General features: G+C 39.7%; 1 protein-coding gene across 1 annotated transcript; it reads left to right on the forward strand.

The window, feature by feature from the left end:
- Window positions 1–640: 640 nt before the first annotated feature.
- LOC132569565 (general transcription factor IIH subunit 2) lies at window positions 641–22,345 on the forward strand. The gene is made up of 16 exons (XM_060235778.1): window positions 641–1,068; window positions 2,343–2,430; window positions 2,528–2,605; window positions 3,765–3,801; window positions 4,264–4,350; window positions 4,751–4,801; window positions 5,985–6,039; window positions 6,809–6,914; window positions 7,820–7,910; window positions 8,078–8,165; window positions 9,151–9,258; window positions 10,636–10,699; window positions 11,918–12,021; window positions 14,346–14,448; window positions 20,929–20,968; window positions 21,949–22,345. Exons 2-16 carry the CDS (start codon window positions 2,375–2,377, stop codon window positions 22,066–22,068), a joined length of 1,188 nt encoding a protein of 395 aa, XP_060091761.1. The 5' UTR covers window positions 641–1,068; window positions 2,343–2,374; the 3' UTR covers window positions 22,069–22,345.
- Window positions 22,346–22,521: the final 176 nt, after the last annotated feature.

Raw genomic sequence — 22,521 nt, forward strand, 5'->3', positions numbered from 1 at the left:
TCCCTTATGTATAATCCAAAACTAATTAACTCAGTAGACTAGAGACCTCAATTTTCTCTATGTAGACTAGAGAGACCTCAATTTGTAAGTACCTCTCAGGTACTTACAAATGCAGTATTTGAAATACCCTTCTTATACATTCACTCCTCAAAAGTTTTTTCTGATCTGTACAGCTATACTATTTGAATTCATGATGTTCCAAAACCAAACTTAAAACACATACATGATTTTTACTTTCCTCCCTCCTTGCACTGTTTTACATTTAGTAAAAAGGAAAAGGTAGTCCCCTGTGCAAGCACTAGTCGTTTTCGACTCTGGGGTGACGTTGCTTTTACAACGTTTTCAAGGCAGACTTTTTAGGAGCTTTCACACATGCTAAACAATGCAGTTTAAATTCACTTCAGCGAAGGTTTGCAAGTGAATTTTGCCATTTCGCACAGCAAAATCCATTTGCAAAGTGCATTTAAAGTTGATTGCAAGTCTGTTATTTCGTGTGTATGAAAATATCCTTTATGGGGTGGTTTGCCATTGCCTTCCCCAGTCATACACTTTTCCCCCAGCAAGCTGGGTTTTATCGACCTCGGAAGGATGGAAGGCTGATGTGCAGAACACATAAAGGGGCTATTGGGAACAAGTCGATTGGCCCGTGGGAGGAGTATGGGGAGGAAAATGCAGTAGGGCCTGCGTGTTTTGTGTTTTGTGTACCCCCACACAAAGGAGTGTTTAGTATCGCTTCATATCTGCACATCGACCACTCTGCTGCTGATTTTTAACCCGATTTTTCCCCTACCGTCAAACCCTTTCTTAGCGGAACGCTTCTTTTCACACTGGCGCTGCGGACGGAGTGTTTAAGACGGACACTCACCACAAAAAAAATCTTGCTAGAAGGAATCCAAAATCTTGCAGGTTTCTTGCTTAGCTCTATGTGGAGTGTTTGCTGAGCTTCTTTCATCTTGCCTACTCCGCCGTCTCGGAAAAGCAAAAAGGGGCGACAGGATTCTCCAGCGCTCCCAGACGCCGGGCCCTATTCCCGAGGCAGTTGACAGTCTGCCAGGAATCGCTCGGAAGGTAAAATGCTTTCCTCCCCACGGGCTCCTTCCTGTTCGTGGGCTAGAGAACCTTCCCATTGTCTGGCAATATCTTTTTCTTTACATTGCGATTTTAGCAGTGTTGAAGTGATGTTGTGAGCTAGCAGAAGTTCGGTTTCCGGCGTTTGAAGTGTCTTTAAAAACGGATTTAATTGTAGACCTTCACAAAGCTTGCCTGTAATTTCTAGATCTTAAACCTCACTACAGCTTTCCCAGATGTATATTAATTTATTTACATGTGATTTTGAAAGTTCTGTGGGTGAGAGAAAGTGTTGTAAGTGCTCAATACACACACACACACAGTTTTGTAATTGACTTATACTGCTCAGAAAAGGCAGAACTTCTTAAACTGCAGGTTTTGGAGAGAGGGAAACGAGGCCAGGTTTTTGTTTTTTAAAGTCTTTGTATCCTGGAATTCTGTTATTAATGTTCTCATCTACATATGAGCTGCTGCTACAATGGAATTATCTATATGTTCTCAAAGTAAGATCCTCAAACTCTAATGAAACATGAGTTTGTAGATCCTACTTCAGCTACCTGTCTCCTTCCTCATATTCTGTAACTCCATTATGTCCAGTTCACCAGGTTGGCCATAATAGAGTGTTCCAGTTTCTACAAGATTCCAATAAACCACATGCCAGATACTGTTACAGTACAGTCCTCATCAGAATTACATCCTTATGTCCAGTGAAAGAGAACAGGAATCCCCAATATGGTGCCCAGCAACACCTTTCCTAGTGTTTTAAGAAAGTAACTGGGGCTATTGGCCATTGTAGATATGAGTGCAGATTTTCACAATGTGACTGAAGGTAAGCTGCATCAGCCATTTTGTGGCTAGCTCCACCTCCTGTGGCAGCCATTTTGTGGTTGCACACACCACATGATGTCAGAATTACAAAGGCCCAAGAAAGCTGGGGGCTCCTGAATTAGAAGGATGTAACAGTTTAGAATTGCACCATTATGGGTGTTCTGTATAGGTTTTAGAAGGAAATATCTTATTTGCAGATTAGTACAATACAACTTCCTCTCAGACTAAGTAGGTTCTTCCCTTGTATAGCAATCACGCAAATGCTGACTGACTATGTTGCCTTGCTTCATCATGTTTAATTCAGGCCTGAGATACAGCACCTCAGAGGATCAAGCCTCAAGTTAGTGTGTTTGTTTTAGCTAACTATTTGTTGTGGCCTCAACATCACGAAAATATTTTGAATTGTTGTTTTAAACTAAATTAAACCAATTCTTATGTTATGTTAGTGTCTTAACCAGGAAAGCCTGGGCACAGAGAAATGGATGACGAACCAGAAAGAACCAAACGGTGGGAAGGTGGTTATGAAAGAACATGGTATGTTTGCATTTGGAAATTTCATTTTTTTAAAAAGTTTCAGAATTACAATCTGTGTATTGGATGTGTGTACAAAATACAACTCTTTTGCTTGTAGGGAGGTGCTTAAAGAAGATGAGTCTGGATCATTGAAGGCCACTATAGAGGATATTCTTTTTAAGGCCAAGAGGAAACGGTAGGCACTAAACTGCACAACCGTCTCATAAACAATTGAATACAAAACAAATTATATTCTGAAGTAATCTGCATCCTAGTGTAATTCTACAAGAAGAGTCTGCAAAGTTCTCTGTATTTCAGATATATACTACTTAAACTGAAAATGTTTTAGCCATCCCTTGTATGAAATTTAAGCCAATCAGATGACTGCAATAAGGGTCTGTCATCCATAGTTATATAACATTATTTTAAAAACTCAGTATAAACTATAGCGATGGTGGTATGTAAAAGAGTAGTAATGTCAGTGTGTTGAGTATGTATGCCCAGAGAAAAATATATGCCATAGATAACATATTTGTGTATGTCACTATCTTTGACAAAATGTAAATGTGCCTTCTATAATGTGTGTAGCTGATACCTTTGTTTAAATTTATTTTCATGGATTTATTAAAATATTTATATCCTGCCTTTCCTGATGGTTGAGAAGGCTTGCAAATCATAACTAATGGCATCACGATTTAAGACCAACAGACTAAAAGCCAAAATAATACCCTTCCCATAAAATACCTGCAATTTTGTACCCCGTTAAAAGCTCTGGCTAATGAAATGACCTTACAGCATCCCCTAAATGCCTTTCTAGGCGCTGTAATGAAAGAGACACAGGCTTTGGTATACCTTAATTGGGGCAATAGTCCGTAGGTTATAGCCTGAGCACCGTGGATATATATGATAGGAAACTGTCCTTTAGGTATGTGGGTCCTAGACCATGAAAGGCTTTAGTGCTTAACTAGCAACTTGAATTGGATGTTGCCAGCCAGTTTAGTTGTTTAAGATAGACAAGATTAACTTATCGTTTAGCCTCTGACAATAATCAGGTAACCATGTTCTGAAGTTGTTGAAATTCCTGGGTTGTCTTCAATGGCAGCCCAACACAGACCACATAATATTAAACCAACTATGAAGCTGCAGTAGCATGCATAAATTGAACTGAACTTTTTTTAGTGATATGAATTAATTTAACTCAACTCATCTGTTTCTGACTGGACCAGAACCTATTTTAACTTCCTTATAGTTTTTGAAAGCAAATATAAGTTCTTTGAATTTATGTTAGCTATGCAAACTGTATGCTATGAAATTCACTAGCTATTATCTCTGAACATACTTATTTCTCCTTCCAGAATCTATGCACATCATGGACAAGTTCGACTTGGGATGGTAAGACTTCTTTTCTGAATTTGTTCTAAAATTAATTTGGCTGTTTGTAAGACAATAAGAACATAAGAGAAGCCATGTTGGATCAGGCCAACGGCCCATCAAGTCCAACACTCTGTGTCACACAGTGGCAAAAATTTTTATATACACACATACACTGTGGCTAATAGCCACTGATGGACCTGTGCTCCATATATTTATACCACTCCAAGTAAGTTTGTGAACTTACTTGGAGTGGTATAAGGAAATTAAATGAGTCTGGTTCAGAGGATGTTAAGGACAATGACCAGACATCTTATTTTTCTTTTGGGGTTGCAGATAGTTGTAAAAAACCCCCCCAAACTAATACTCAATAAATTTTTAAGTTTTAGAGCCTGAGTGCTTTCTGTGGAATTTTTTTTTTACTACGAAAATATCATTTTAAAATCTATTTGGACAGCTACATTTTTTTTTAACTTTGTATAGATGCGCCACCTGTACGTAGTGGTTGATGGGTCAAGGACAATGGAAGACCAGGATTTAAAACCAAACAGGCTAACTTGCACCTTAAAGGTATTTATTTTTTCAAAATGTATTAATTTTTCATCATGATAATTCTAAATCTGTACCAATGCTAGACAGAGCAGGGTAGTCCAAATTTTAAACATGTGTTCAGCCATGAAATTTGTTGGATGACTTCACTTTTAATTAAATATGTGGACTGGGAAGTTAATTTTTGCAAGTAAATTTATATTGCTTGCTTATTTAGCAGTAGCAATCTCTTTATCATAATCTTATGTTTTGCTATTATTCCCTGTACATACTTTTTACATAAAAATGGTTGAACTTTAAAGGACACTTTCTGAAGAATGGATCTAAAAATGTGGAGATATTAATAAAGCTGTTTCATAAAATAAAGCTGTTTCATAACTTCAATGCTAATTGTTCTAATTTAACATTTGTGTTTATGTAGCTCTTGGAATATTTTGTTGAAGAATACTTTGACCAAAATCCTATTAGTCAGGTAGGTACAGAAGTCTCCCAGAATCTGTTTTCTTCTGGCCATAACACATTTCCCCCCTGAAACATACATCTGGTTTTGATATAAAAAACATGAAGTTGCCTAGTACTATGACAAATCTAACAGCTCTCCCAAATTTTCAGATAAAGGACTCTCCTTCTGACTTACCGTAGTTCCTGGGGATTGAATCTGGGATCATTTACATGCAAAGCATGAGCTCTTCCAGTGAATAATGGCCACTTTCTAAAACCATTGACAATATGTAATCTCAGTGTGAGTAATCTCAGGGCAGCAATGAATTGGAATGAGATTGTAAAAACAAAAAACAAGCAGGTGCACTGTATACTTTGCACTAAAAAAAGAACCAAAATTTTGCAACTGGTATACATTATGTAATCTGCATATATATGCAAATCTTGCATTTTATGTTGCTTCTGATGTCCACAGGGAATGGCAGAAGCTGCACTGAAGTGTTTAAGCATTGGAAATTCTGCTTTCCATTTTAAATTTGCCTGACACTCCTTTCTTTCAAGCTTGTCTTTGTAGCTATAAGAGAGATTAACTGATCTTTTTACAAAAGGAAAGCAGAGAGTCTGAGGACCCTAACACTTGCAATATAAAACTAGATACTTCTATAGCATGGTTGTGTAATTAATAACTCTTTGAATAACTCTTGAGCTGTGTGAGGAAGAAAGGTAGCTAATAAATATTTTAAACAAATAAATACAAAATATTTCAAACATTTCCTCAGAAACCTCATTTTTTTACTTCATCATGTGCCCAGCTGTAGTAGTTGGGGAGATGTAGCCCCAATTAAAATATCTTGTGTGCAACTTTACTGCAACTGAGTTGTTACTATTGTTTGGTATGTGTTTCTGATGCTGTCTTTGTGTAGGTATATGGGATTAGCCCATATGAAGCCTTGCTAGAGGCCATTAATGGTATGAGCTACTTTCTTCACCGTGGAATCTTATGCGGTGATCCTGTTTCATTCCAGCTTGCAGGGTGAAGGCTACTTCCACACTACCTGTTTGAGTATGAAATGGACATCATTCAGTCAGTTGTTCTGGAGAGTACAGTGATTTGTTAATAATTTGTTACATTCTAGTGTTTTCCATTTTTGCACAACTCCTGTGAGACTTTATTATGCTATGAATCCTATTAACTGCAGGCCTTTTTGTTGCAGATTGGCATTATTGTAACAAAGGGTAAAAGAGCTGAAAAACTGACTGAGCTTTCAGGTATGATAAATGCTTTTCTTTTATGCCAAGCAAAGATCAATGATATCACCTCTTTCTGTGTCTTTTGAATAGTTTGGTGTTTTTAGTCATTCTTTCTGTTTCAAGTAATAGTAATATTTATTACTTTGCTCCTAAATACATTTAAAAAACAATTCACAATATATCAGTATATTCAGGGTTTTTTTGTAGCAGGAACTCCTTTGCATATTAGGCCACACACCCCTGATGTAGCCAGTCCTGGAGCTTACAGTAGGTCTTGTACTGTGAACTGCTCTGACACTATATTCGGGAAACTGCCGGCAAAATATGTGAATTTTATGATCTATTAACATTGATTTGGATATATTTCATTGGTTTCTGACTTCCGGATGTATTTGCACTCTTCGAGAAGATTTTTCTGTAAAAGCGATCTAATAATACTAAATGTGACGGTACATGTAAGGCTATGTTTTGGACCCCGTGTTGGGGAGTGTTGTTTCTGTTGAAATGTTACTTAAATGTTTCTAATAAAATTTAAATTATATATAAAAAAAGAAGCCTGTAAGTTCTTGGAGGATTTGCTACATCGGAGGTTTGTGGCCTAATATGCAAAGGAGCTCCTGCTATTAAAAAAGAACTGAGTATATGACTTCTGTTTGCTCTGTGGATAGATTATGTCCAGCATTTTAGAAAACATTTTGTCTGTAACTTTTATACCTTCAGTTGCATACAAACAAAATTTCAGAGGTTTTTGGATTAATTTATAGTGATGGATAAATTTGTCTTGTAGGGAATCCAAGAAAACACATAGCTGCTCTGAAGAAAGCTGTAGACATTTCTTGTCATGGAGAGCCATCGCTATACAATGCCCTAAATCTAGCCACACAGACATTAAAGTGAGTACCCATAGTCTATTTTAACGTTTTACAAGGATAGAAATGAAAATTAATTCTGATCATATTGTTCCTTAGGGCCAAACTACATATGTTCCCATTCTGCCCTTCCTTCCTTTTCCAGGAGCTCTGAGTAGCTTACATGGGTCTCTGGCCCTACATTTTACGTACAGGTAGGTTAGGCAGTAAGGAAGTGACTGGTCAGCCTTGATGGGACCAGGCTTCCCTTACCACAATACCATGCTGGATGTCAGGGCTGCCACACTAGGGGAAGCTGTTTTTAATCCTTCTGTCTCTAGTGTCCTTTTTCTAATTGAAATCTCCTTTAGAGCTGCTTTTAGACATGGTGAAAAAGAGAAGGACATTCACACACACACCATTCTCCTCCTCCTGCAGCTCCTTTTTAATGTTACAAAAACATGAGGAATGCTGTTCTTGTATCTTCCATGTAGTACAGCTGGCCTTTGGTCATTCTTGATTGACTCATATAAAGCTGCAGAAATATTTTGGTAACTAACACACACTGAATGTATTCTGAGGACTGTATAAGATAGTGTCCTTATGCTCTGATGATTAATTTTCTTTTAGCTGTTATCTGCCTAGGCTCACTTGTCAACCATTATTTCAGCTTTACTGTGTTTAAATAATATTTTGGAGGGTATCACAGAAACAAGCACAGGGAATTCCATGTTTTGTGCACACTGTCTTGTATGTGCATCAGAATCTGGTTGGTGGGGCTGGATCTACTGCTTTTCTGCATAAGCAGGAGTTAGCCTTAATTTTGATGCTGCAAATGTATACCAATATAACCTCATTAATTTAAAACTGAGAAGTCTGTGCCTTGGATTTGACTGTCTGGTACCTGTTTTTGTAACAAATGTAAATGAATGCTTTCTTGCTTTCTGCAGGCACATGCCAGGTCATACAAGCAGAGAGGTTCTGGTAATATTCAGCAGTCTAACAACATGTGATCCTTCTAATATATATGACTTAATTAAGGTACAGAAGTTTAAAAATATCTGAACATTCTAAAAAGATGCAAGACCTTTCTTGGCTGGGTTGGGAGATAAATTCTGCTTGGCTGGGGTGAATAAACCTGAAAACTTTGTGTGGTTTACAGTTTTTTAATCTGTCAGTGTATGTTTTTTCTTTCTTTCAATTTACAGTGTTTAAAGGCAATCAAAATCAGAGTGTCTGTCATAGGCCTTTCTGCTGAAGTTCGAGTTTGCACTGTTCTTGCTCGGGAAACTGGTGGTATGTATGTTTATATATGTTTGCAGTGTTAAGAAAAAGAGGACTCCAGAGACCTGTAAACAAAGCTCCTCATAGGAAGAGCTTTCCTGACTTCCTCTTCTACTGGTGCCCCTTCTTTCTCCTGAGGACTAGGAGACTTTCAGAAATTATATGGGATGGGATATGATGTGAGAAGTTGCAGCTAGAATGGAAAGAATGTGCCTTCTATTCTTGAAAGATTGTGTCTGGATCTAGCCCAGTGATTCTGTACATAAGCAAATGTTTACATATGCAAATATAAAATGACGGATGATCACATAAGACACATATTTCTTGAATTTGCAGATGTTATGATTTTTATTTCCCTGTGACTTTTAAATTTCTGATTGGAAATGACGTTGCAAAGTAGCTTAATTGTTTAATGACTTATCTAAAATAATTGGTATAATATATAATTTGTTCACCTTGAAATAAAGTAATTATAAAATTGAGAACATTTTTATTACTTATGCAACAAATTAAGCTTTCCTTATAGCTTGTGTATTTTGACAATGGAAAATGGTGATAAGGAGCAGATGGTAACATACCTATATAAAGTATAAAGTAAAAGAAATAAGAGAAACTGCTTAAATTGTTAAAATCAAAGGAACTGCTCATAATATAAACATTTCTGTTGAGGGTCATCAAAATTATACTTCAAAATCATAAGCTTCTCACATCACTTATTAACAAATATTTCAATTGTTATATTAACATATTCTCAGCCAGTCTAAAAAATGGGTTCAGAGCTTACTGACAATTTTAGTAGCTCACCTGCCCAAACATACCTGTGTTAATAATCTGTGACTTAAAAGAGGAGGAAAAGCTTGCTTGCTTTTGTCAGATTACCTTATTGGCCACCCGGAGGCAACGGTTACTCACCAAAGGTGGCAAGTGAGTATGTGCAAAGCTACTCTCAGTACCTTCTCTGCCAACTAAACCTTTTTGGTTTTCTTGTATGCGGCAGGAACCTATCATGTAATTTTAGATGAAAGTCATTACAGGGAACTCCTGATGCAGCATGTCAGTCCACCACCAGCCTGTTCAAGTTCTGAAAGCTCGCTTATTCGAATGGGTAAGAAATATATTCCAAATACTTCGCATTTGAATGATCCTGACAATCTATTTATGTGTCAAGTGACAGGCATCTTGCATAGATTTAAAAGTAAACAGAGCTGTAGGCTTTGTGGTACAGATGGAAATAAAGGACCCTTCAGTCCCCCCTCCCTTTGCAGTCTCTTCTCTCTGATCCTGACTGGAAGGAGAACCAGCTGGCCACAGAGAAGAGACTGTAAAATCATCATTGCCATGGCAGCCACCCTGGAAAAGAACAAACTGGCTAGAATAGGGTGGGGACAGTTTTTGATCTCTTTTGTCAGTTGTCAACATGCCATCCTCTGGATGCCTTGGCAGTCTTACTCTCTGTCCACCCCTGCTGTGTCTCATACTGAGGAGAGAGCAGGAAAACAGAGAGGGAATTTGTCCTCTTACTCAAGTTCAACATGGGTGGAGAGAGACTATTCTGTATGGCAGAGATAATGAATATTAACAGTTACATCTTATATTATTGTGTGTGCATGTTTGGTGAGGTGGTGCACAAGACATACAATAGTCTTATGCCTTTGTTTATATATATGGCTTTTATATATTGTTTTATATATATAGTGAATTTTAAGTATGTTTTGAGTTGATCAATATAATTGCACTACATTTAAAACAAATAGGGCTAAAGTTCTGATGAGGTGTGGTACCACACTAGGCCTTGGTTTTGCTGTCAGCAAGGAGTGAGCCAGAGAATGGTGATCATGCTCAGGCATCAGAGCAGTGTGTACAAAAATCTGTTTGATACCAGTTGGCAGCTGGCTCTGCTGATTATCACAAGGACTTGTCAGAAAGCTATTTCTTTCATCACTATGAAACAGGCTTCCATGCATTCCTTTCACCTTAGAATTAAGATGGTATGCTTTGTTATACAGAGGGAGGAATAGCTTAGGCCAGTTGTCTTTGGATACATGTTAACTGCTGGGTTGGATCCATTGGTAATTTCCACTGATGGACAAGATTTCCATCAACAGACCAGACTTTCTTGCTTGCCTTGCCCTGCTGTAGGCCAAAATTCTCCCTGAAATGCTGTTCCTAGGGTATAGGGGACCCCTAAGAGCAACATGAGTGGCAAGTAGGATGTCTGCAGTGAAGGGACAGAATTGGAAATCAACCTTCCCTCCTTCTACTAGCAGAAATCTACTGCTGCATCCAGCTCATTATAAAGCAAAGATTATTGTACTAATCTATCATTCACAGCTTCTCAAAAATTAAAGGACGTGAATTGTAATCTGGGTTCCTTGGGGTGTTTCACTCCAGATTCCAGTATGACTATGTGAATGTGGACAAAGAAGCAGTGATAATGATCAAGCTTTGTAACAACTTGGTTTCTTTCTCTTTTCGTTCTCAGGCTTTCCTCAGCACACTATCGCATCTCTTAGTGATCTTGATGCAAAACCATCATTTAGCATGGCGTGAGTAAAATGCACTTGTGATATTGATGGTACTTGAGTCACAGCCCCCAAAAGATACATGAGAGCATTGGAAAACAAGTATGTGTGCAGCCAGATCTGTCTTTAGCAGTAGCAGTGGAAGAAGGGAACTGACTGTTGTTTAATTGAACAGTTGTTTGCAGTTGCTGGAGCTGCTGTGGTGAAAATGTCGAACTTTTGGCTTTGCCTAAATTGTTCCCCCACAGACTTAATTTTTTTTTTTGCCTCAGTGTTGCTTTTGCAAAATTATAACTCTTCAGATTGTTTTAGAAATTCCAGTTATTTTGTTTTAGAAATTCTGTGTTTTAGAAATTTCAGTGATTGCTACTCCAAGGCCCCAACTTACCATAAGAACCATGCACTCAGTACTGATGAATTGATGTCTGGCAGTAGATTTTGAGGGGCAGAACTCACTGCCACACTCCATCCGAAAGCAGATTGTTTTTATGTTCTCACCCCTCAAGTTCTCTTTAGAACTGATTCAGCAATCTGATTATACCCTATAGTGCTTCCTAAGCTCTTGCTAGTATCTTTTCTTGCACTAGAGTTTGGTCATAATTTTGTTTGCTGCAGTCACCAGAATGATGGGCAAACTCTTATTTATTAAACTTATTCATTAACCTATTTAAAATATTAACATACTGCTGATCAGTAGGACTCAAAGCTGCTTGCATTATTAAAACTAGCTAAAATCTCATTCTTGCTGATGTAAGTGGAGGAACTGATAATCCTTGGTCTGATGATACACATAATGGAGGACGTGAGGTTCCTAGGTCTTGAAAGGGTCTAAAGGTTAACACAAACAAAGCTTGGCACAAACTGTCAACAATCTAGCAACCTTATTCTGCACCAATTAGAGCTAGCTTCCATGTTCCCTTCAAAGGCAGCTCCACAGAGAGCAAATTACAGTAGCCAGTTGTTAAGATTTCCATAGCATGGATCTTGCAAAACAAAATAATATTGTAAGTTCAGGAAGCCCTATAATGCATATGTGGCTCCCTGAGCTGACTTTAATAGGAGTTGGGAGAGAAGAGAAGCATTATCTGCTTGGGTGGAGGCAGTAGTAGAAGCATGGGGGGGCGGGCAGTGAGAGGCCTTAGGCAGCAACATGTATTGAACCAGTGCAGAATGTGCCAACTGTTCTGCATGTGCTAAATATTTCTGTTTAACATATTTTAGAAAACTGTTATTCTTTTATAGGCACCTGGAAAACAGCAATGAACCAGGTCTTACATTGGGAGGGTATTTCTGTCCGCAGTGTAGAGCCAAATACTGTGAGCTTCCTGTGGAATGCAAAGTTTGTGGTAAGTAACAGTGTGTGTATTTTTTATTGATTTAACAAAATGCCATTCATTATGGAGCTGCAGGAGCAGAAAAATAGGTCACAGAACTATCTGGTACATGCCATCTAGAATCTAAGAAAAATGTGTCTTTTAGCTTTGAAAGCTGAACTTGCAGCAAGTTTTCTGGACCTCTGTATATATGGATGATTAAAGTATGCTGTAATAAAATCTAGTTTGCTGTAATGAAAATCTCTCTTTAATGGGAGGAGGATCTGTTGCTCAGTTGTAGAGTATCTCCATAGTATGCTGAAGATCTAAGGCTCAGTCCCTGGGATCTCCAGCTAAAGGATTTGGTAGTAGGTGAAAGAACTCTACTCAAGACCCTGGAGAGCCACTGCCAATCTGAGTAAACAGACAGTGATGGACAAGTGGTTTTGTCTCAGTGTAAGTCAGCTTCATACGATCAGTGTGCTATAGTTAATTGTGGACCTTTTAAAGAGAAGCATTTGTGTACAGATGGAATTCTGGCTTCAAGATTACTGTATATAAGGAACATACAAATGAAATGAATGATTAAAGAAGTAATGAGGCTTAAGGTGGGGTTAAGTTGATTGGCAGGCATTGCTATTGTAGCTGTCACAAATTTTTGACTGCCTATTTGTTATGGAGACCTACTCTCAATTGATGCCTCTTTAGTGATTGAGGGTGTTTTTGGGAGTAAATGGAAAATAATAACAACTAATGAAATAAATTGTTCTAGGTTCTCTTTTCCAGCAATTTAGAAAAGATTCTGCCACTAATTAAACAAAATTTGGCAGTATCATATACTTGTTTCTGAACTAGACCACAGAGTGTAGATCAAGAGAGTGTGGACTTCTCAAAAGAATGGGAAGATTAAATTTGCCCCCAATAATAGAAATACCCATAACTTGAAGAAAAGAATGCCCACTGAACTTGGAAATGCTAGGTAACTATATTGCTGGGCCTTCTAAGCATTGTTTTTTGTAAAGCAGGGGTCCCCAGCTTCTTTGAGCCTGTGGGCACTATTGGACTTCTGACACAACATAATAGACACTGCAATAAAATCACTGCTGCAGGAGGTGGAGCCAACTAAGAAATAATTTCACCAGTTTACCTTCAGCCACATAGTGAAGATCCCTTGTGCTATGGGGGCAGCTGCCGCCAAAGCAATGGTTTTAAAAATCTCAAAGCCAATCAGAAACCTTGCTGGGTAAAAGCCCCACCTGGCCCTACCCACTTTCAAAAAAACACTTGGTGGGTGCCACCAAGTGTTTTTTAGAAAGTGTCCAGAGGCACCACATTGGGGACCTCTGCAGTGAAATGAAGTCATGGGGGGAAGAGGGATATACTTGGAGGCCCTGGAAGTGTCCCCTCTTGCTCCTTGTCATGCCCCTTGATGGAGAACTCACTATGGCAAAAAGCCCAGTGGTGACCAGGTGGGTGACTGTCTGACTGGCTGCATAGGAAGAAGAGTAGGAAGAGGAAAAAGAGGAGAGGTATGGAGGCTGCCAGGTAAGGAAAGGAGGAAATAGTAAGGGAGAGGGAAATGAGATGCCCCTCACAAATCCTAGTATGTGTCCCCTGCTTGTTGATCATTAGTGTATGTAAATATGGCACATAATCTAAATTTCTGCTACTCAAGAAAACGGCAAGTTTAAACTTTTTATCTGTGTGTCATGTTGCAGCATTTTTATATCAGCTGTCCTCAATTGTTAAACACAAATTCCATTTAACAATTATTGTCTCATTGATGCTAAGAACTTAGACCGTAGCCCATGAGATGTTGTCCTTTAGCTTTTATAATGGAGTTAAAGAATAAATTATTACACCTCTCTTAGCTGTTTTGCCAGGTCACGTGACAGAAGATCTGGTTACCATGTTCTTACTGGGGATAATGTAGCTACTGCTGAGGGGCCATGTTTTTGAAAGTAGCCATAAGAGCACGGTCTTATCCAGCATCCTGTTTAATCCTGTGGCCAACCAGTTGCCTTGGAAATCCAACAAGTATGGTGTAGAGGCTGAGACCTGTTCCTGACATTACTTCTTACCACTGATATTCAGAAGTTTGTTGCCTCTAATTATGGAGGTTTCCCTTAGTCACCATTTTGCTCAATCCTGGTTATTGAAGGAATTTTGTTCATTCACTGTACTTGTAATATTGGATTGGATACCTCTTGAAGAGGTAAATGCAGGCAGTTCCAAATAGCTTTTTTTGGAGGACATAATTGTGGTGTCAATAATACAGATTCATATGTAAAAACCAGGTTTTTTTACAGGCAATTTGAATGATTCTTCAAGTATAATTCCTTGGTTAATTTTTTTAGGTCTTACATTGGTATCAGCACCTCACCTGGCTCAATCTTATCATCACCTATTCCCTTTGGATGCCTTTCAGGAAGTCCCAGTGGAACTGTATAAAGGAGAACGGTATGCAAAGTTGCTTGGTGTGAGCAATGTAAATTACATTCCCGCCCCCCCCCTCCCCGGTAAGACTGTAATTCAGTAAATTGATAATTCAGTTTTGTATAGCCAGGCAGCCACAGTTCACCACCTTTCTTGTCTCTTAAAATAGCTTGAGAGCTCTGACCCTTTAATGCACAAGATCCTCTCTCTCTTATTCACAAAGACACCACCAGCCAGGGTAGCCCAGTACTATATAATAATCACTAATTCTTACCCAAAGAGGCAATCTCCTGTTTCATTGGCAGAGTTAGCTTAAAGGAGACAAAGCCAGAGGGGGTATTTTGGGATTCTCCACCTATCTATACAGTGATCTTTCCCTTAAAGAACTCTTGAAATGTTCAGCTGGAATAAGTTTTATTGAAATAGGAATAAAAGGGGACAAAACACACAGACAAAAAACACACAACCTAGTTAAGAGGAAATAAGGGAAGACAGCTGAGGAAGTGATTTTGGTTACCAGGATCAAAAAGAGCGAAGTCTGTGGAGGCAGCAGCAAAACGAGCAGCAATTCACAGAGCGAAGGGGAGAGGGCCCACATGCAAGTGGGGGTGTGAGGTATGGGGCCAAGAACATACACACAGTGCTATGGCACAGTGTGTGACAATACTCCCTGAGGCATGTTTGTCCCCAAAATCATGAGTTGATGGTCTTTTCGGGGGTGAATAATGATTTGGGTGAAGCCTTGTTGAGTTTACATGAGGTGGACTATAGGTTTTAATGTTTCTTGATGACTTGCTGAGTATCAAATAGGAAAACTCCCAGGTTTTGCAAGCAGTGTTAAAGTGCTGCATAATTAGGGTAAATGGGTGAAAGGAAGCTGAGTGTGGATGAGGTTAATTCAGGGGTGTCAAACATGCAGCCTGTGCAGGGTTCAAATCCAGCCCCTGAGCAACTCCCTTCTCCTGCTTTCTTTTCCAGGGCTGCAGCTGCATTGTCACTTTCTTTTCCCCCCAGCTCCCTCACTAGTTCCTTGCTTTTTGTTTCTTGCACTCCCCTTCTCTCCCTCTCTTTCACACACAGAAAGAGAGAGCTCCGGGGCTGCTTCCTGCAGGAGAGATACAAAAACAAGCCTCTCTCACACACACAGAGTTTCCAATCCCTTCTCTGGGGCTTCTCCTCTTTTGGGGAGGAAGGGAGGGGGAGGAAAAAAGTCACATGGCAGCTGTAAAACCAACACTTCTGCTTCTTCTTGGGTGGGTGGATTCTTCTGACAAGCACAACTTATATTGTTTGTTTATTTGATTTATATCCCGCCCTCCCCGTCGAAGCATGCTCAGGGCAGCTTACATTTTATAACACGGGTGGGGAACCTCTGTCCTGAGGGCCGTATGCAGCCCTTGAGGTCACTTGTTGTGGCCCTCAGGGATTGCTGGGCCGAACTGAGCCATGTGGCAGTCTCTCTGGGGTCTGGCTGGTCACGAGGATCGTGGGGCCCAGCCGTGCTGTGCAGCAGCCTCCCCAGGGCCAGGCAGGGATCACAGGACCTAGATGTACTGTGCGGCAGCCTCCCTGGGGCCTGGCTGGCCGGCCAGAATTGCTGCAGGGCCTGGAAAAGTTACTGTCACAGTTCAGTTTGCACTTGATTATCCCAGATGGTGTGGCCTAATATGCTACTGAGTTCCTGCTGGGCTTTTTCTACAAAAAATCCCGGGTTTGTGTGTGTGCCAAATTAGTCTCTCCCCACATGACTTCAAATAGAAAAACAATTATTTGTATTAATTTTGCCAACCTGAATCGTTCTCCCTTGGCGGAGCACTGTTTTTTAAGGTGATAATTTTTTATGGCCCGCAAATGATGTTATAAATATCCATATGGCCCTTGGCAGAAAAAAGGTTCCCCACCCCTGTACAACAATAAAAAACATTTAAAACATTAAATTAAATTAAAATTAAACATTAAATTAAAACAGTTTGGTGCTAATTTCAGTGCAATTTAAAGATGGTATTGAGTAGTCTTAAACATCCATTAAAATCTAATACCTCAGCGGTGGTTGAGGAAATAGAGGAAATTATTTTGGCTTATTCTGAAAAATTGAATTTCTCTATTCCTATTTGGATTTATTTTCTTTCAAAAAGACCCTGATTAGCAATTAGAACACTTGGATTCTTGGAAAGTGGAGTGATTTCAGATGCCACTCTTAGGTCAGCAACTGGATGTTGTGGTTTCTAATGTCAGACTTATGTCCATTTATTCTTTGCATGCTCCTGGACTGAATCCCCCTGGATGGAATTATCTAGGTTTCCTGTCTCATTACCAATGCTGGTGTCTCATTACCAGTGTTGGTGTCTCCATGCCTTCTACCCCTCTGCACCTAATCCAACCAAGCCTGCTGTTGTCATTCACCTTCTATTGCCATTTGACATCTGAAATCACCTTTATAAAGTTTATATCTCTGGTACCTTATGTTACATTTTATGGCCTGCATAGCCTGGTGCAACAAAGTGACATTTATGTCAATTCTGGCTCTTCTAACAAATGAGTTTGGCACCTCTGGGTTAATTCAAGGTGAAGAGATCTATTTTGGGAGACCCATAGTCCTGAACTATACATCTCTTTAGGATGGGGAGGAAGTTGTTAGCAAGTCAGCTGCTCTTTTTCACACACTTGTAAACTATGTGTTACATTTCTCCTGGCTGGCATCCATTTTATGTCCTTTTTAGGCTAGGCTCTGCATTGCAGCATATGATATTTGAGCTGAAATATCTATATTAGGAAGGGTGTTTATGGTTTTTTTGTCTATAAACTGCTATCCAGTGAGAAAAGGGTTCTGACTGCTAACACCCTCATTCAAGACACTGCACAGAACTGTTGGGGATTGGGACTCAACAGTCACATGCTCCCACCATTTACTCGTATCCTAATTTTAAAAGACTGAGATTTTTGTGTGCGCGTGTTCTTCTTTCCCCAAGACTATACATATCCAGCTCAAAGGATTAAAGAAACAAGCAGTTCACCATACACACACACCACATACCACACACACCCACAGAGTTTAAACTTAACATTGGAGTGGATCAGATAAAGATTACAAAATGTCTTTACAACTTTTGAACCATAGCCCTATTTAGGCATTCAGGATTCTTTGGTACAAGTTGACTTTATCTTATTCAGTAGCAGGTTGCTTCTATGTTACACAAGAACTCGAGGCTCCAAGCGCGTCTTCAAGTCTATTGCTGGATCACTTTAGTCCACTCAGCCTGGAGGAAGTTGACAGGATTCTCATCTCTGTGCACCATACAACTTGCATTCTGGATCCGTGCCTGTCTTGGCTGATAAAAGCTTGCCAGACGGAGCTATGTGACCTCTTCGAACTATTGTCAACAGATCCCTCACAGAGGAGGTCTTTCCCACACCTCTTAAAGAGGCTGACATCTGCCTCTCTTGAAGAAACCATCTTTAGACCCAACCAGTTTGGCCAACTGTCGGCAGGTGTCAAACTTGCCCTTCCTGGGTAAGATTATAGAGGATGGTGGCGGCACAGTTACAAAGTTTCCTGGAGGACTGGACCCGTTCCAGTCTGGCTTCCGCCCAGGTCACGGGACAAAGACCGTGCTGGTTGCCCTCATCATGACCTCCTGAGGCATCTTGATCAAGGCGGCTTGGCTATTGCTGCTATTAGACCTGTTGGCTTGCATTTGATACAGTCGACCATCAGCTGCTGTCCAGCCATCTTGCCGATATGGGGATACAGAGGTCCGCCTTAGAGTGGCTTTCCTCTTTCCTCCAAGGTCAAGGACAAAGGGTGGCAACTGAGGAGTTGTCATCCCAAAGACACCCACTTATCTGTGGGGTGCCCAGGGGGCAGTTCTCTCCCCAATGCTGTTCAACATCTACATGTGCCCCCTTGCCCAAATGCTCAGGAGGTATGGGCTGAGTTGTCATCAGTAAGCACTGCACTGGCTGCCTGTTGCATAATGAATCCTTTTCAAGCATTGGTATTAACCTTCAAAGCCCTATATGGCCCAGGACTGTCTTATCTGTGGCCCCGCCTTGCCCCACGTTCCCCAGAGAGCGCTTCGATCAAGTTCTCAAAATCTTCTGGTTGTCCCTAGGCTAAAAGAAGCTAGGCTAAATTCCACCAGAGCCTTCTCTGTAGCAGTCCCAATGACCTGGAAAACGCCCCAGAAGCTATCAGGGCCTTGCAGGACTTATCACAGTTCTGCAGGGCCTGCAAGACTGAATTGTTCCAGATGACATATGACCTCTAAATGGGAGAGGGCTGCCACCTTCCCTGGACCTACCGTATCTTGTATTAGTACCAACTGCCTAGGATTTGACAGCTTTGGAGAGAGGATGCTGTATAATCCTGCCTATAATAGATGTAGTAGCACCATTGTGATTTTATTTGATTGTTTGATTGTTCTGGTTTTAATACTGTTTATTAATGTTGCCTCTGTTTATTTTATGTTGTTAGCTACCTTGAGTCTTTGTAGAATGGGTGGGATATAAATCTAACGTAATAAAAAGATACTATTTCTACCTCTAGCCAGCTCTGATTACAACTCCCTTAATGGCTGTTCAGTTGTCCCTCTCTCGCCAACATTCAGTCAGTTCCCATTGGTTGCCCTTAGGGATAAGCAGAACCTAACCTGTCCATCACAATTGGTTTGTTGGTGGACATTGAACTAGGATGGCTAACTAGATCAAGTTGCTATTGGTGTTTTGTTGTAGCATCTGAATTCACATTCAGCAGTTCACTAAGCAGCACTGATCCTTGCAGCTGCCTAGTCCCAGAGCTGATTGTATATTGAGGAAGTTTTGCTCACTGGGAGGCAGGAAAGAAGGTAATAAACAGACAAACCAGGTTTACAAACTAGGATTTGTTACTGAAAACTGATAGATCAACCAGAATTTGCTTTGCAGACCATGAATGTAAGTTTAAACACACGGTATCTGAATGCAACTGGCATCTATCATAAGAAAAATTGCAGTTAACATAGCATAGTGAGAACATAAGAGCCCTGCTGGATCAGACCAGTGGTCCATCTAGTCCAGCATCCTGTCTCACACAAGTCGCCAAACAGATCCTCTAGATGGCCAACAACAGGGCATAGAGTTTGAGGCCTTTCCCTAATGTTGCCTCCTCGCTCTAGGATTCAGAGGATGTGGAGCTCTCTCTCACTCACTATGGCTAGTAGTCATTGATAGACTTATCCTCCGTGAATCTATCTAATCCCCTTTTAAAGCTGTTTAAACTACATCCTCTGGTAGCAAATTCCATTTAATCACTCTCTTCATAAAGTAGTATTTCCTTTGTCTGTCCTGAACCTATTGGATTCTCTCCAGTCCTAGTATTTTGGGAGAGGAAGAAACATGTCAGTTTTCTCCATCCTTCCCCCTTAATCATCTCTTTTCTAAACTGAAAAGGCCCAGACTATTCAGCCTTTCCTCATCGGGATGGTGTTACAATGTCCTAATCATCTTAGTTGCTCTCCTTTGTACTTTTCCAGTCCTGCAGTGTCCTTTTTGAAATACAATGACCAGAACTGTACACAGTATTCCAAATGAGGCCACACCATAGATCTATACAGAGGCATTATCAGATGTTTTATTCTCAATCCCTTTCCCAGTTATCCCTAAAATAGAATTTGCCTTTTTCTCACCGCTGCAGCATACTGTGTTGCCACTTTCATTGAGCTATCCACTATGACCCCAGGATCTTTTCCCCTCCCATTCTCAGCAAGTTCAGACCCCATTAGCCTATACTTGAAGTTGGGGTTTTATGTCCCCTTACACTTACCAACACTGAACTTCATTTGCCACATTGTTGCCCACTCAATTTATGGAGGTCCTCTTGGAGCTCTTCACAGTCAGCCTTGGTTTTCACTATCCTGAATAATTTTGCGCTGTGTGCAAACCTGTCCACTATACTTTTCAGCCCTAATTATAGATCATTTATGAATAAATAAAATAGTAGCAGCCCCAATACCAGTTCTTGTGGAATCCCACTGTTTACTTCCCTCCATTGTGAGAACTGTCAATTTATTCCTGCGCTTTACTTTGTCCTTTAACTAGCTTTTAATCCATAAGAGAGAACCTGTCCTCTTCTCCCATAACTTTTGTTCTTCAGTTGCACAGTTGACTGACTCTTTGCGACCCCATGGACAAAGTCATGCCAGGCCCTCCAGTCTTTCACCATCCTCCAAAGTCTGCTCAAATACATGTTAGTTATATCAGTAACTGCTTCTTTAAAAAACTGACGAACCTGTTCCTTGAGATGAATTCCCAAAGAATCTTTTAGACTATTATACAATACATTCTTCAGAGGTGTCCATCACGCCTAAAACATGTTTCTGGTATTTGAGAAGCTAGTTTTAACTATCCAGTATCTTGTATCAAGAATAGCAGCTGTTATATAGATGTTCTAACATGCTAATTTTACCACAAACATGCAGCAGGTGTTTGTTTTCCTAAATAACTTGATACATTTTCTCTTTTAAATAGTTATTGTCAAGGTTGCCAAGGAGAAATCAAGGATCAGCATGTAAGTATTTAATATTCAACAGACAAGTTGCATTGTAGTGGCTTTCCCTTAAAGCAAGTCATCTTTAGGAAATCTCTTTTGCAGAAAATGTCAGTAGGCTGGTTCATCTGTTTTTATTGAGGCCTCACGATTTAGTGATATGGTAATATGCAAGTATGCAAAAATAGTTAAACTGGATAAAAGATAGATGAACAAAAGCACCTCAAGTTTTCATCAGCTTTTAAAATTAAATGTATGACATATTGACCTTGTTTCTTTATAAGTTTTAAAATGCTTTTCTATAAAAGATAGCTAAAATTTGGTGCATGTGCAAACAAACTCACTCTCTGGACTGGAAAAATCTGATTGTGGGACAGTTTACTCTAATGATTCACATGTAGTGTGTTAGATTGAAAGCCATTTTCCACCAGAAGAAATTTGTCAGTTCTCCCTTCCCACTGCTGTTCCCCACTGCACACATCATTCTGTTCCTAAGAAATTTCCAGCCTCCCAAGAGCAGCAGTGAACTACAGTAGGAAAGGGGAGGTAGGAAAAGATCCACTGCCAACAAAGCTCTTCTCTTAAGTTTTTTGGATGCAACCTATGTAGAATTTACCTTTGTAACAGAAGCTGACCTTTCAGCAGAGAGTAAGCCAATCTAGATGTGTAAGGTATGTGAGAGTTCTATCCTCTACTAAAGACACAGAAGGAAGAGAGGATTGTAGTGATAACCAGGAGCATGTTTGTGCTTTCAAAATAGAAGTAATATTTAGTATATAGAGTTTTAAAAACTTGATTCAAGTTTGTCACAAACTCTTTACTGCTGTTTTCTATATAGTAACAAACACTTATGTATGCCCACTGCTATGTAATACAGGGCTAAAAAATCAGTAATACTATGATGGCAATTAAGGCACAGAAGAGTTTAAAATTTCTCAGTATATTCAGTGTTATTGTGCCATGATGTTTAACACTTCTATATTTTAAATCTGTTTCCTCAGCTCTACATTTGTAAAGTCTGCCAGAATGTGTTTTGTGTGGAATGTGACCTTTTTGCTCATGATACTCTGCACTGCTGTCCCGGCTGCATTCACAAGCACCCTGTTCCTCCTTGTCTATGATATCACCCATTGCTAGACTGTACTTGCTACATTCCTGTGCAGAGTCCACTTTGTCTATTCAGCAACATACGTTAAAGATAAGGAAGAATAACTTATTTATCTTTGTGTAAATTAGTATTTTTATTTCATCAACTCTGTAATATATATGCGTACACACAGCCTCATTTATTTGATATTTGTAACATTTTTAAAAAGTATTTAACTTTATTTGGGATTATTCTGAATAATGTGCCTATCTTTATTTCTGAAAGTCATAAAATGGACATCTGTACTAAAATTATGGTTTCTGTTTTAATGGACTTTCTATAAATATATTTTCTCAACAAGGTAAAATCTGCAATGCCCCCTTCCCCCACAGCTCTTCTGGAGCTTTTACAATGGAACAATTTCTTATTCGTACTCTGCCTTCATTGAATGATGTCAGACAATCAGGCGACACACACTTGAATTTTG

Source organism: Heteronotia binoei, chromosome 4 (assembly GCF_032191835.1).
Source record: "Heteronotia binoei isolate CCM8104 ecotype False Entrance Well chromosome 4, APGP_CSIRO_Hbin_v1, whole genome shotgun sequence".
Lineage (NCBI taxonomy): Eukaryota > Metazoa > Chordata > Lepidosauria > Squamata > Gekkonidae > Heteronotia > Heteronotia binoei.

Coding starts and splice junctions, on each gene's coding strand:
- LOC132569565 (XM_060235778.1), top strand. CDS start 2,375: ATGGATGACGAACCAGAAAGAACCAAACGGTGGGAAGGTGGTTATGAA. Junction 4,802..5,984: donor ACCAAAATCCTATTAGTCAG/GTAGGTACAGAA, acceptor TTTTTGTTGCAG/ATTGGCATTATTGTAACAAA. Junction 6,040..6,808: donor AAAACTGACTGAGCTTTCAG/GTATGATAAATG, acceptor TTTGTCTTGTAG/GGAATCCAAGAAAACACATA.